Source organism: Silurus aristotelis (genome assembly GCF_946808225.1).
Source record: "Silurus aristotelis genome assembly, chromosome: 17".
NCBI classification, from domain to species: Eukaryota; Metazoa; Chordata; class Actinopteri; order Siluriformes; family Siluridae; genus Silurus; species Silurus aristotelis.
In genome coordinates, this window is record NC_139590.1 from 18,515,491 (window position 1) to 18,531,633 (window position 16,143).

Here is a 16,143-nt window from a genome sequence, read left to right on the forward strand (position 1 = left end):
ACTTTTACATTTTAACCATAGACATATACAATACATAGATGCCTCATTGGCCTCTTCGGTCTGTTGCTGCAATCCATTAAAGCATCTGCCATCTTGGTCTAGGAAAAAGGTCTCTGTAAACAAATGCAACTTAAAAATTTATCAGTATTTATCAACTGAAAAATGAAATCTAAAATCTTAATAGTTAGACTAATTTAATGAGGAATTATTTATACAATATATGCAAATATATATAATTAATTTATATGTGTGTGTGTGTGTGTGTGTGTGTGTGTGTGTGTGTGTGTGTGTGTGTGTGTGTGTGTGTATATATATATATATATATATATATATATATATATATATATATATATATATATATATATATAATATACTAGCTGGTATACTACAAAGCTTTCCTTGTTTTTTGAATGTCAAAGTACTGGTAACTATTAAATAAGAATGCAAAATTCTATTCAAAATATTACATTCAATGTCTGAATGATTGTCCTTCCTTTTAAAATTAGATTTTGCAAGACTTCTCACTGATGTTTGAAGCAGAGTTTGCTTCAAGTTTCTTGGAAAAATGGAACACCAGTGTTAAAGAAAAGTCATCCAGTAGGCCAGTAACCTTTAAGTGACAACTCTCCTAAAACAGCATCTAAAAGCTGCACTGAATGAAGGATCTGACACGAATGATGTTCCAGGTAAAGTCTTCATCAAAAGAGTAATGTTGTTACTTAAGTCAATCAACCTTCTGTTTATTGTTGATTATTTCCCAAAACCATTTTCCCAGAAATCTGCTAAAAACACTTAATACACAGTTGTTTCTTAAAAGTTAGTCCATTACGAAAGCTCATCTGTAAATTCATGCTTTGTGAATGGTGTTCATAACTATTAACATAAAAAAACATGATGTGTGTATGAACAGAGTAAAAGTAAAAGTCTCCTTGGCTTGGGCATATACAGTATTAAATATAAAAAATAATGTTTGCTCTACAACTATAATAACTAACCCACTAATGGTTCATAATTTTAAGATATTTTGATACACAAAACACAGGGGTAATTTAGAGATGCCATAAACAGACTAGTTAAATACTGTTATTTTTTGTCTCCAGAATGGGACAGCGACATGGCTTCTCTACTTGTCTGGCCGCGTCTTCTCTCTCCTGGAAGAAAGCGGCCCAAGAAGATCAGAGGCAAGAGATCATGTGGTGAAATTTCATAAGGTTTGTTGAGACAACACTGTTCTATTCTAAATAATGTAGTTAATTTTTAAACAAATTGTTATAAAGGGACAATCATATTATGTTTCAGTCATGCCAAAGCCTTGATGATCATCTTCTAACCACTGAAGGAAACCCTCAGCCATATCTTCTTGTCCCAGGGACTTCAAAAGCACAGGTTTTCACCTTTTACATTGTCTTGGACAAAGAACTTTTGCCTTGTCAGTCATGTACATCCTTGAGTGCTTTTAATTAGCTGTTCAAGTCCCAATTATTTTTCAGTGTGAGGTACGATGATGCTCTGTCCAGGCTGTACACATTTTTGCAGACAACTGTGTACAATATTGATATAGGTACAACTAAAGAAACTCCAAATGTCAAAGAGCTGAGAGCAAGGCTGTTGAAAAAGCAGTAATTGTGTTATTCAACCAAAATGTTAAGCTGTTTCCTCTGTGCTTCATCCTTTGGTTCAGCGTTGATTTTGTTCAGGCACCTGAAACTAACTCATGGAATGTATCCAGGGAAAAATCTAAGATTAAATGTGGTCAAACAGGGTGTTGCTTGCAGTTCTCTAGTTATTCTGGATTTAGGAGACATCTGATTGAGATACATTCTTCATTTGATTTGATTGATCATCAGATGTGTTCCTCATGAGTCCTATTCTTGTTATGACAATAAAGAACAAAATTCTAATTTCTTAAATGATGAAATACACTCTACTTCATCTCAGTGCCAAATTGTTGAAGCTGACTCTTAGTGTTAACTCACAAGCAAGATATGTGCGCTTCAATTATAGCAAATATTTTGATGAGTGGTGTACCAAATGCTGTAGCTCTTTCCACAATTAAGAATTTGGAGGCATTTGTGGAAGATCTGCAGTCTGATATTAAGGACCATGTTTTAAAAACTTACTCCCAGGTAACAATCTATCAGACCAGCCATAGAAGAGTTATTTAAAACTTTGGACAACGCTTTCAGCCAATTGAACTTTGATACCAAATGGAACAAGTATTTCAGAGACAAGTGGGGAGTTGTAGAGCCAGTTGAACTGTGCCTTTCTGTTGGGTATGATACCAGATGAAATAAAAAAGCGAAACTTATGAACAAGTTCCTGTCAATGATAAGTTCATATATATTCCAATTTTGAAAAGAGTTCATTTTCAGAAATGACAACATCTGTGAAATGATGCAAAAATGTACTCAGTCTGACACATATAAAGACTTTTGTGATGGTAGTTACTTTAAAATCATCCTTTTTTTGGACTAATACGTTTGTTTTCCTAATTCAATTATACTATGATGCTTTACTGTCTGGGTGTTCGAGTAAGTGCATAAATAAGCTTCAGTTAGTTCAGAATGCAGCAGCAAGAGTCCTCACTAGATCTAGGAAATATGACCACAACACCCCTGTTTTAATCAGTCTACACTGGCTCCCAATAAAATCTTACATTGATTATAAAATACTACTACTGATGTATAAAGCACTTAACGGTCTTACACTGCAGTATCTGAGTGAACTTCTGTACCAATATGATCCCCCATGCCTACTCAGATCAAAAGGTGCAGGCTATTTGTTGGTACCTCAAATAATGACGACTACAGCAGGGGGCAGATCGTTCTCTTATAAAGCCCCACAGTTATGGAACAGCCTTCCAATTAATGTTCGGGAGCAGATCTGGAGGGATCATGTATATATAGTGTTTGGTGCACTGGGATATTTGTATGCTGTTGTTCCCTCACTCTCACACGTTCACTCGGGTTTGTTGACGGTGGTGTGGTGGGTTGTCACTTCTTCCAGAGATCCCTCATGTCTGTGTTACCTTCCGGCTCTCCCTATTAGTTATGCTGCCATAGCGAGTCTTGGCGGAGTCCCCAACTGCACAGTGTCCTTAACTTTCATACAACAATAAGGACACATAATAAACCATATCCTTCTCTTCCTGTCACCCCTCTTCTCTCTCTCTCTCTCTCTCTCTCTCTTTTTTTCTCTCTCTCTCTCTCTCTCTCTCTCTCTCTCTCTCTCTCGGTCGAGTTAAACATGCTCCTGAGGTTCCAGAGAAAACTCATCCTGCCTCTCTCCTCAGATGTGCCCACGTCGTCCTGGCCTGCCTCTGGATGGGGATCTGTTTGATTGGAGGCCACTCTGTGCAGCTGGGGATGGTTTCACATCGATGCCATGGGGATCCATGAAATTACTGAGTAAAAACAGGAGCTTTAAGGATGGATTTGGACTGTAGTTAATGTCAACAGTCCTTTACACTGATTCAGGACTACAGTTTGCATTCGATCACCATCACTGAATACCTCAACACCGTTTATCTGTAATAAATGGACATTCAGTGAAACCCAGAAATACATTTTTTTTACACAATTTGGGAGACACCCAGGGGCAGCTGTTTGCTGTGATAGAATGTGAGATATATATATATATATATATATATATATATATATATATATATATATATATATATATATATATATATATATATATATATATATATATATATACCTACTTCAATACTATAACATTTAATAAAGGAAGAAATGTGGTAGTGTAGTGTAGAGTCACCCTTATTCCACATTAGATTTTTATTGTTGTACAGTGTTTTAGGATATTCATTCAACTAGTCATTTTGTGTTGGCATGTAGTGGAGGTGGTGACAAGGAGGAATATACCCCTCCTTTTCTTTCTCTCTTTCTACTGTGTCTAGCTTCTAAGATCTGGCCTGTTTGCATTCCTCTCAGTTAATAAGTGTTTGTCTGAGCCTTGCAAGGGCTAAAGATCACCCAACAGAAACAGACTGGGCACTTTCTCATTTCCTGTAGAAAAGGGAACAAAACTGGTGTTTAGCTGATAAACAAAATACATTTTAATTATGACTAAAGTGCCAGCACAGATCAAATACACAACAGGTGGTCCCTCGGGATGCTGATGCACATACACACATGTATAGAAGCTCACAGGATTTTACAGTATAAGTAGTGTATAATCAATGCCACAATTTGTCTAAGATCATGAACCATTAAGCTGATGTTTTATTTCATTAAATACAATTTGATCATTATAAAAGGTCATTCTAGAGTGAATGCACCTTAAACATTCATAATTCACACAGTCTTTTTTTGATTTCTGCTGCACTGTGGGAAAAAAAAACATGAAAGATCATCTACTCTTTTCTAGGCAAGCACTTTAAAAGGAGTGCCAAACACTTTCCAGTGCTTTTGGTTAGTGTCCTGAGAATGGCTAACGCTGTGCTGGAATTAGGAAGGAAAGCTCTGGCTGGGCTACTCTATGAGGGGGTCCTACTTTAGATCTAGTGTTTGCGCCTTTTGTGGGGTTTTTGTCATCCCAGCTGCTCACCTATTAAAGGGAGAGCCTAAGATATGTAAACTAGCATCATTTTGCAAAGAAGCAACATTCACTCTGCTGGCAAACAAATAAAGAAATTAAATTAAACTTTTAAAGTGAGTAGAAGTCTAAGCGGAGGGCATCAGTGGAGGACATTCTTTAAATAAAGCCCTAATATTTTTGGTTTTTAATAAAGCCTACTGACATACTGCAAGAAAGCTTGGCTTGCCTCCCACTCAGCATTGCTAAGCAGGTCTGGACTTGCCCATTCAAAATAGAGACAAGGCTAAAAGGATTACACACAGTAAAGATTGAACCTGGCTGCTATGGTCTTTGTTGTGTTTCTTTTTCTTTATCACTATGTAATTCTCACCCTCTTTCCATTCTCAGGGGCAGTCCTTCTTGCAAAATGTCCAGAGATGAGTTCAATACTTTTTTTTACATTGCACTGCATTCCAACACAGTGTCATGGTCATTTAAATTGTTCAATTGTTTTTTAAAGGACAATATGACGATATCAACAATTATTTTCTGGTTTTCTTCCTGTTCCTTGTCTAGTTATAGTGTTATAAGTTATATAAGCTATAAGTTATAGTGTGGCCTGATCATAAAAATTAACTGGTTACAGGTGCTGTATGCTCACACCTGCTTCTTTTAATTCACATTTTTGGCACCTGATTGAGTAGCCCTGTTCCTTCTGAAACTGTTATATACATCTACTACCATAAATATAACAGAAATAACAATGTCATAGAATGACATCTTATCGTTTCAAGTCATGATGATCCCCTTTTAACTGGTTAAGGTGGTAAACCGTTTTGTCATGGCAATCTTCTGCCATCTCACCCCCCCCTCTGATTCCCAAACACCTACAAAAGAGAGTCACAGCTATGTGTAATGAATAAGAGGCCTCCCACAGTTTCACTAGGCATTGTTCTCTCTGCACTTGCTCACTGTGTGTATTGCCCACTAAGTTGGTGATGGATGTCAGATTACCCTGAAAGAGGGTGATAATAGTGTCTCACTCACAAAGAGGCACTGGTTCAGAGAACACACACACACACACACACACACACACACACACACACACACACATACACACAGACAGACACACACACACACACACACACACACACACACACACACACACACACACACACACACACACACACACACACACACACACCATAAACCCACCACCAGCAACTCTGCATACAATGACTAAATGCACTTGTTTGACATCCACTTTTCAGATGCATATGTGTCTGTAAGATGATGATTTTAAGTTTAACTTCAATATATTTAGCTATTTATGGCATCAAGACCAGACAAGACAATAATTTGAAAAGACACAATAAGGAATACATTTAGAATAGTGTAGTAACCTTTGGTGTCTAGTTCATCTGTAGTTTAATGATTATAGAGCGCAGACCTTCTATCAGAAAACTGCAGAAGCGCAAATCATTCTTCTTTTTTTTTTGTAACATTATACCATTGAGAAAAGCATCTTATTTAAATAAAGATGAAATCCAATATTTGTCCTGTGTCCTATATTTTTACTTATGCACACTTCTTGAGGCTTCAGCAGATCATTTTGGCTAGATAAGTGTCATTTAAAAACTCTGCACAATCACTGTGATAAATCTTGGGTAACGCCAGACTCTTTCTCTTTCTGTGTATTGCAGCAAATGTTATGGGCCTTGTCCCATTTTGCATCCAGTCTTCATGACAATGGCACCCACAGTTACCCAGGAGACAGGCCTTTATGTGAGGAGCATGTGTTGAAAAAAAGATGTTTTCTACCACTCCCTTGTCCAGTTTTCACCCCCTTTTCAACCTTTTTCGGGAAAAGGGGCTAAATTGAGCTTGAAGGTGATTCCTGAACCAGTGGTTGCTCTGTGCTGTCTGCTTTTGGTACATAGCTCCAGGAATACCATTGGAGTTGTGTTGGTAACAGTGGAATCTAATCCTTGAAAGACCCTGATACATCATGATCCTAGATCTGATATGAAATTATTTTAAGACATTACAAATGTCTGGCATACTTACAGTTGAATAAATAGCTAAAAAGTGTTCTTCCTTTTTATAGGGAGGGTTTAGTTTTGGTTCTAAATATTGGTGTCCTGCTGAATAAATGCTATGGTTAACATTTCATCAGAGAGCTCTCCTTACGGGCAGCCTTTAAAATTGATGGGCAATAAAAGCTTGCATCAGGTTACTCTGGCCTCTCATTTAATCAAACCTCAACATTCTATTTACCAAGCCATTCCTTCCATCAGGTAAGACTGGTGGAATTCAGGCATAGACTGTTCATTCCAGAGATGACCTGTCTTTCTTAAATAGGTAGGTAAAGAATTATATAACAGCTAAAACATTAGTTTTAAATGAACACTTACAGTGTTAATCATTAATGGAGATGATTAAACTAAAACATTGCCAGGGTTATTTTAGCCAGAAAACCTGTCATAAACCAGTAATAATAAAATAAATAACAATCCTAACACCATCTACCCCAATTATATTCAGAAATGTTGCCAAAGAAATGCATTTTGATTTCTCTTTTGCATAAGGAAAAGAGGGAACATCTCCTTCAATGGACATAATTTTATTAACATTAAGGCATGAAAGAATTCCATTATATTAGCTTAAATGGTATTAAATGCATAAGTAGATCTATTAAGATAACCATGTTCACTCACTAATTAAGTGTTCATGGGAGTCATGGTCGTAGCCAGTGCACTGTTCAACCAATGATATATGATGGAATGGAACACTCATAGCCATCAGTCTTCCCCTGACTACACAAATGGGTTGAAGGCCTGGGATTTATAGGGGATGTGAGAATTTGTTTGAGCACAAAACAATCACACACACCATACTTCAAACCAGCAGAAAGACTCAAAGTACGACTGACTGAGACACTTTTCACCAGCACAAGCCTAATCATTCTCTCTAATAGTGTCAAGCTGTATTAGACTTTAATTATAATACACATAAAAAGACTAACAATGTTTCATTAACATTTCTTTCTAACCCAGAATATATTTTTATGAAGCAAAGTAACACATCACACAATTTCTTTGTCAGTAATTATTATTTGGCACATTACGCATTATTTGTACAAGCTACAAAACAGTACTGAGGAAATAAAATGGTGCCGCTTTTATGTAATAATGCAGTAGTACTCATAGATAAAATAGATTTACCAGTGAAAATAATTAATTAGAATGCTATGATAGGACTCAAAATAAAAAAAGAATCAATACAAATATTGTTTAAGAAAAAAGAAAGTTCAAATTACAACCAGGTAAATCTGGCAATTTCATTTGAAACATTATAAAGTAATTAATCTATCATAACAATCACATTTCAGGGTGCCATTCTAATACATTTTGTTTATGTACAATTGCTACAATTGATATGACACAAAAAGAATGCATCAAGTTTTTCTGTTGTAATGTGAATAAAAAACAAAACAGCTTCAGTTTATAAAACCTTATAAAGCTTGTGGTAAAGGTTTGTTTGCATATTTTTATGTTTCTTCTTTTCAAGTAGGTACCTCAATTGCAATAAACAATTACATTTATCTTGTAATTTAAAATTGCTTGATTCTAATCGCAATTGGCTTAAATGACATCAAAACTGTAAACAAACAAATAAGCATAGGACTTATTGCAATTAACTTATCCATGCATGTTTCCTTCTGTACATTCAGTTGTTGATCAGTTCTGGTTTCACAGTTAATTCAATATAAATATGAAAGAGCCCACTGTTGTGGCAGTTTTTGATCTGTGACTTTAAGGAAGATCACTTGCCAAATGAGTTTAAAAATTTCTTAACAAGTAAAAAAATAAAAAATAACAAAGTCTGTACTCTTTGGGATAAAGCAGTCCTAATCCTGTCTGCTTCTTAAAATATTTTAATGGTATTAGACATTTCTTCATAAAAGAGTTAAAATTGTACTGTCAAAGTCATCGCTAAATGAGTGTTCAACATCAAAGAGTTGATTGACATCAGCATTAGAAATACAGAGAAGATCAGGACGGTTCTCTTCTTCTGACCAAGGATTCTGTAAAAAGTCTGTGGCAAAAAATGTCTCTTTGTCAACGTTGACATCGCTGTCCCTTTGTGTTTCCATTAGCAAGCTACTTTCTGCACTGCTGACAAAGGCCTCCAGGGGGTTAACGTGAATGCCATGTGCCATAAGGTCCTCATCTTGTGGTATTGAGCTAAGAGGAACACCCTCGTCCAGGCTAAAATCCCCATTCATGACCGAGTTTAGCAGAGCTTCCCAGTCAAAATTGCCCTCAAGAGATTCAAGAACCTTTGGTTCCTCTAATGTGGATTCTGAGCGGGATGGAGATTTGGCAACACTATTCCAGAGATCATATGTATATTTTCTTTTGCTGCCTTTTACTGCACTCCGGGTGTCAAATAAAGTGGTTTCTGCTAGGTTAGGATCATGTCCATTGATGTTCTCAAATTCTTCTAAAAGCTCCTTTGAATTATGAGTAGAATGGAGAGCATCTGAGATATTTGTTGGCACAGTCTCAGGCACAGTCTCAGGCTGTGAACTCATTCTGAGTTGATTTTTTAAAGTTGGGTTAATCTGTACTGGAGGCATCCCTCGCTTTTTATAAGCCCCGTTCAGAAGGCGTTGAGCATATTCTGGATCAATCTTCCAGTAACCACCTTTTCCTGGCTCATCCTTTTGCCTTGGAACTTTGATGAAGCATTTATTCAGTGAAAGATTGTGCCGGATGGAATTCTGAAATAATTTATTTTGAGAGAAAACAAAACCAAATTAGCAACTTTTATTTATCACTTTTGTAAACAACAGGCTTTTCCTTAATTGGGTTTCTCTTTAGCAAAGCAGAAAGTACACTGCCAGGAATGCATGTACCTACTCTATTTTAATCCACACCATCATAGGTTGGACAACAAACACCAAAAATGTATATTCCAATTAAGTACTGACCCCTTGATCTTAGTTAAACATTATATCTTAATGTTTTGAGTTAGACGGCTAAAAACAGAGGAAATGTCTGGCTAATCCCAAGAAAGCTAGAGGGTTAATGAATCATTTACCAAGTTTTTTATTTTACAGAGAATACCAAATTTAATCAGTACATCTGATGGCTAAACTGACTTTTCTTTTATATAGAAGCTGTCAAAAAAGCTTTCCTTTAATGCTAGTCATTGAGTTATGAGATGAGTTATGCTCAGTTAAGGTTTCTTTCTATACCAAACTGCATGAATGGATGCTATTATAATGGCTATTTCTTTCTCTCTGTGGTATACTATAGCAATATAACTTACATTGGGTTGTCTTAGTTTTACTAAAGATATGAGAGGTACAATTGCTCTATTAACCTGGAAATAAATAGGTCACTTTCATCAAATATAAGTAATTAGCATAAATTACCTGCCAGGTGGGCTCAGCATGGCGGAAGTAGCAGAAATTGTCAGTAATCCATGTGTAGATATCGGAGAGTGTGATTTTGCTTTTCTTGCTTGCTTGCATAGCCAAACATATAAGTGTGGCATATGAGTATGGTGGCTTGATATGGGGGTTTGTCTTGTAGTCAATCTCCTCTGCACAGTATCCATATTCAGCCATGCTGGGCAGACTGCACAGGGCAGTTGCTGTAGGCTTACCAGGAGTCAGTGGCATGCATATGCAAGCAAGATCACCTTCTAGAGGAGATGCAGGGGCATCTCCATGCAGATGCTGCTCATAAAGGTTGCTTTGATGTTGGTTATTAGAAATCACATATTGCCCTCCGCTTGTATTACGAATAGAGAACTCTTGTAACCACTGCAGATTGGTCAGGCTGTCATCCAAGTTGTCAGAACTGCTGCAGTTGAAACTGCTGCTGTCGATTAGCTCCTTGGCTTTTGTAACAGGACTGAGTACTTCTTTCTCCAGTACCACTGAGCCCTTTGCCCATGATTCCAAAATGTTAATTGACAGCATGTTTCTCTGTCCACTTTTAAAGCTCTTCTTCAAAAGTGGCCTGCACACAAAAGATTCACATTTCGTTTATATCCAGTATTAATTATTCATGAGCCAAACATTAAAGGAAACATATATATATATAGTAGCTCAGTTAAAATTATAGGTATTTTATAGCTATACGTTGTAAGAGTACATTTTGAGCAAAATTTTATATAAGGATGGTATGAAGTTGCTAATGGTCAAGCCTCCACCAAATTCCACAGCTAACTGAAGGTCATGGAATTTCAGTAAAACGTTAACAGCTTGCTCTGTATCCTTAGTTACATGTTTTTGCTTGCACCTGTGAATTTTTCTATTTTATATATATATATATATATATATATATATATATATATATATATATATATATATATATATATATATATATAAATATATATATATATACCGTATATATGGAGAGCGAGAGAGAGAGAGAGAGAGAGAGAGAGAGAGAGAGTGTGTTCTACTTATTTCTAATTTATTAAAAAAAAAAAAAAAAAAAACGTTGGCAAACTCACCTCTTTTACGAGATAAAATTAATTGAGGGGTCACATCGAAAGAAAAAAAGTAACGTTTATATCCTTATTAGAGCTTGCTTGATGTACCGTTAACTGTTGATTGGCAGGAAGAAATTGAGAGATTGAGTGGCGTGAGCTCCCGCTACTCCGGTAAAAGGTGATCTGGCAAAACTCCGCGGGGGGGGGTTATATACCTGCTTGTCCAGTTACTATAACAACGGTACACAAATGTACCGCCGTGTACTATTGGTGCGTTGAATGTGGATAAGTCAACCAATCAGTGCCTGGTACGTAAATATAGGCGGAGCTTAGACAAAAAGAATCAAATGGGAGGTCCGGCTCTTTTCAAATATTCGACTCTTTTGACTCGGCTCCCTTAGAAGAGCCGGCTCTTATGGCTCCCGAATGGCTTTAGTATCATACGAAGCCTTTCATTTTAGCCTAATTTAGCAATTATGAAAAGTTTGTGTGTTGGTAAACATTTTTACATACACTTTTATTTGGTTTACAATTATTAGTTAATTTTCTAAATATATGTTTCACTTTAGAGCAGTGATCCCCAACCCCCGGACTAATTGGTACCGGGCCGCAGAGAAAGAATACATAACTTACATTATTTCTGTTTTATTTATTATCTGATTCTGAACGATGTTTTATTTTGGAAAATTACCGGATTCTCATTTAACAGTAGGGGGGACAATGAATATAAAAATTTTTAAGCAATTTTTGAAGGGGGACACAATACAGTCAAATTGTACTTATAATGATATGTCTCCACAGTGAAAAACTTCTATTATTGTAGCATGGAGACATTATGCGTCATTATGGGTATTTTAAGTTTAAGTTTTTCTCAGGTTCAATGACAAAGCAAAACAAGGAATTAAAAAAAGGTTTAAAATTGTTTTTAAATTGAATTAAGACACTTAAAAACAGTATAGAAATTGATTATACAAAAAACTACAGTGGGGTCAGTTCGGACATAGCACAGTGCTTATTTAGTAAATGCACAGCTAAACAATATGCTCATTGTGGCCGTTAATGTTAAGTGTACATTATGTCAAGTCGTCCCAAATAAAACACTGCATGGGAAACGGCTTTGGTGTGTTAGTGTCAGTGCACTGTGCTACAAGCGATTGTAAACAAGCTAACGTTCACTAGATAAGTCATATTTTAATCCCTAATAGAGCAGATTCATGGAAAATTACATCGCTAATCAGCATTTCTGCCGCAACTAATTTATGAATAAGTCTGCATCAACTAGATTTAAGAGAATCGCTTTATTTAAAGTGAATAAAATACCCTAGTTAATGGAGTTGAACATTAATCGATCCGCAGCCACACACCTGACTCGTGCGTGTGTGTGTGTGTGTGTGGAGCAGGTGAGATGAACTGGGAAAGCAGGCAGTGGGTCAAACCACTGTGAGGAGGGGGGGAACTGTTTCTAAATGCATTTTTGCAGGGTTTTTTTTCTACTTACACAATAATTTAGGTATACATAGATATATTGTTTACAATAAAGAGTGCGATATTTTTTAGATAATTTTTCTTTTTGGGGGCGGACAACCCTCGGAGGGGGGGACTGGTCCCCTCCGCCCCCCCCTTGGGATTTACGCCCATCCTATCAGATGCGCGTTTCTAGAAAGTTCCGTTCATCTCTCCAGTGGAGAATCGGCTGAACAGAACTTTTTAGTAAAGGGCGTTTAATAGTTTAATAATGTGTCGTTCGCGAACGAGTTGGATCTAAGAGTCTTTGTAGCAAAGATTATAGAAGAGCCGACTCCTGTGCCGCTCCTGCACAGCTCTGCTGAGAATCCATGCAGACTGGGGATGGACTTTTTTTGATGGTCCCCAACCTTTTTTGCGCCACAGACCGGTTTAATGTCAGACAATATTTTCACAGACCGGCCTTTAAGGTGTGGCGGATAAATACAGCAAAATAAAAGGATATAAAAACTGGTATTTTCTAAACATAATAATAAACGTAAATCCACGGTGTTGATTTTTGTTCATTTTGCTAGCTTGGAGGTTTAGCGGTAATGTATTATGTGTTAGCGGCCGGAGCCCCGAAGGTAGCGGATGGAGGTAAGTCATGTGACCGAGGCATCATGACATGCATCAAGAGTGAGTCATAGACAGATGTGGCGGAGAGTCTCTCCGCCAGTGGGATTTACGCCCATTTACATGTCCCCCCCTCCTAGGGTTGCCCCCCCCCCCCCCAAAAAAAAATAAAAAATAAAAAATAAAAATGATCTAAAAAACTCTTTATTGTAAACAATATATCTATGTAAACCTAAATAATTGTGTAAGTAGAAAAAAACCCCGCAAAAATGCATTTAGAAACAGTTCCGCCCCACCCCCCACCCCCTTCTCACAGTGGTTTGACCCACTGCCTGCTTTCCCAGTTCATCTCACCTGCTCCACACACACACACACACACACACACGAGTCAGGTGTGTGGCTGGGGCTTATTTAATGTTCAACTCCATTAACTAGGGTATTTTATTCACTTTAAATGAAGCGATTCTCTTTAATCTAGTTGATGCAGACTTATTCATAAATTAGTTGCGGCAAAAATGCTGATTAGCGATGTAATTTTCCATGAATCTGCTCTATTAGCGATTAAAATATGACTTATCTAGTGAACGTTAGCTTGTTTACAATCGCTTGTAGCACAGTGCACTGACACTAACACACCAAAGCCGTTTCCCATGCAGTGTTTTATTTGGGATGACTTGACATAATGTTAACTTACGTTAACGGCCACAATGAGCATATTGTTTAGCTGTGCATTTACTAAATAAGCACTGTGCTATGTCCGAACTGACCGCACTGTAGTTTTTTGTATAATTAATTTCTATACTGTTCTTAAGTGTCTTAATTCATTTTAAATACAATTTTAAACCTTTTTTTAATTCCTTGTTTTGCTTTGTCATTGAACCTGAGAAAAACTTAAACTTAAAATACCCATAATGACGCATAATGTCTCCATGCTACAATAATAAAAGCTAAGTTTTTTACTGTGGGGACATATTATTATAAGTACAATTTGACTGTATTATTTGTGTCCCCCTTCAAAAATTGCTCATGAGAAATTTAATATTTATTTTCCCCCCTACTGTTAAATGAAATTTACGCCCATGTCTGACAGTGATGTGTCTCCAATAGTGTCTCTCGCTATTCTAAAGAACTTGTTCGAGTGCCAACCAATTTTTTCCCCTTATATTTCTGGAAATATGTGCAGTGTCTCAAACATCTTACTGACTTGTCTGTGGTGTGTAATAATATTCTGCTTTCTTTGTTTGTTTGTTTTTTGTTTGTTTTTTTTCATTTTAGCTGGTAAGATATTTTTTTCATTTGCTATTGAATCTGCCATAAAGGCTTGTGAATGAAAAGGAGCCTCAGACATAACTTAAAGTACTTTGACCGCTTAATTTTTGCCAGTCCCCCATGAAGTTCCCTAAAGGTTTCTTCCTCATACCATCTCAGGCAGTTTTTCCTTGTTACAGTGGCACCACTGGCATGTTGATTAGAGATAAACTAAAAATGGACTTATAAACTAAAACTTATAAACACTAAACTTACACAAACTTTATAACCACGTTTGTATTAAATTGAATATGTACCCCACATATTCAACACATGGCGTGTTTGTTTATAGGGGAGCACTACATGTTCTTGATTATGTACTGAATGAGAATAGTGAGAGGTTTGCTAGAAATATTCTTCCCAGAACTTCAGTCCCGACTGTAACTGAGAGCTACTTATATCAGAAGATGCATTAAGCAACTTGGGTGGATGTGAGACAAAGCCAGGTGAGCAGATTGTAATCTTTGTATTATTGTTGCAGTTCATACAACCATGAATATTTTATCTTATAGGACAGACCTAATGATCCATGACAAAATCCAGACCTTACCCAAGTTCAGCAGTGGGTGTCTGCCATAGAGACCTGAACAAGTTAGGTAAACTAGTCAGATGATAACTAAACAATGGCTTCCGAAAGCTTTGCTTCGAAGTGCTCTAAGGAAAAAAGATCGACTTGTTGTGAAACCGAAAGCTAAACATAGTATTTATCTTCATGGTTGAGGGATTATATTGAGTCAGACACCAGGACTGCTAGTTGACTTTGAAGGCTAGTTCATCCCAATACAGCAACAGTTATTTTATTAATGAATTTTGTTAATTTATAGCTTCATCTATGGCACAAATTTGTAAAATTTATAATACAATAAAAACAAAAAAAACTTTAAGATAATCACATGAGCCGATATTTCATTCACAATAGAACATAGTGAACATAACACATGTTTAAACTGAGAAATTTTACACTTTTCTGCACAAAATGAGCTCATTTCAAATTTGATGCCTGCTACAGGTTTTAACAAAAGTTGGCACAGTAGCATGTTTTCCATGGTGTAGCATCTCCTCTTCTTTTCAAAACAGTTTGAAGACATCTGGGCATTGAGGTTATGAGTTTCTGGAGTTTTGCTGTTGTAATTTGGTCCCATTCTTGCCTGATACAGTTTCCAGCTGCTGAAGAGTTCATAGTCGTCTTTTGTGTTTAATGGTGTGCCAAATGTTTTCTATAGGTGAAAGATCTGGACTGCAGACAGGACAATTCAGCACCCAGACTCTTCTACTATGAAGCCATGCTGTTGTAATAGCTGCAGTATGTGTTTTTGCATTGTCCTGCTGAAATACACAAGACTTTCCCTGAAATAGACCTCATCTGGAGGGAAGCATATGTTGCTCTAAAACCTTTATTTACCTTTCAGCATTTATAGTGCCTTCCAAAACATGCAAGTTACCCATACCGTATGCATTTATGCACCCCCATACCATCGGAGATGCTGGCTTTTAAACCAAACACTGATGGAAGGTCTCCCTCTTCTTTAGCCCGGAGGACACGGCATCCATGATTTCCAACAAGAATGTCAAATTTGGTCTGACCATAGTAGAGTTTTCCGTATATTTTAACTAAAGTCACTGACACAATCATGCTGATGAGTGATGCAGTGTTGTCTGAGGGCCAAAAGACCACTGGCATCCAACAAAGGTCTTCGTCCTTTT

General features: G+C 36.8%; 1 protein-coding gene across 1 annotated transcript; it reads right to left on the bottom strand.

The window, feature by feature from the left end:
- Nucleotides 1-7,146: 7,146 nt before the first annotated feature.
- On the bottom strand, nucleotides 7,147-11,237 carry foxj1a (forkhead box J1a). The gene is made up of 3 exons (XM_083567476.1): nucleotides 11,074-11,237; nucleotides 9,983-10,574; nucleotides 7,147-9,325 (listed from the first exon to the last, which is right to left on the bottom strand). Exons 2-3 carry the CDS (start codon nucleotides 10,532-10,534, stop codon nucleotides 8,498-8,500), a joined length of 1,380 nt encoding a protein of 459 aa, XP_083423602.1. The 5' UTR covers nucleotides 10,535-10,574; nucleotides 11,074-11,237; the 3' UTR covers nucleotides 7,147-8,497.
- Nucleotides 11,238-16,143: the final 4,906 nt, after the last annotated feature.

What these genes read in the sequence shown, in the direction of transcription:
- foxj1a (XM_083567476.1), bottom strand. Translation starts at nt 10,534, where the DNA reads ATGCTGTCAATTAACATTTTGGAATCATGGGCAAAGGGCTCAGTGGTA. An exon ending in ATGCTGAGCCCACCTGGCAG is followed by an intron (nt 9,326 to 9,982) that starts GTAATTTATGCT and finishes AAATTATTTCAG; the next exon opens with AATTCCATCCGGCACAATCT.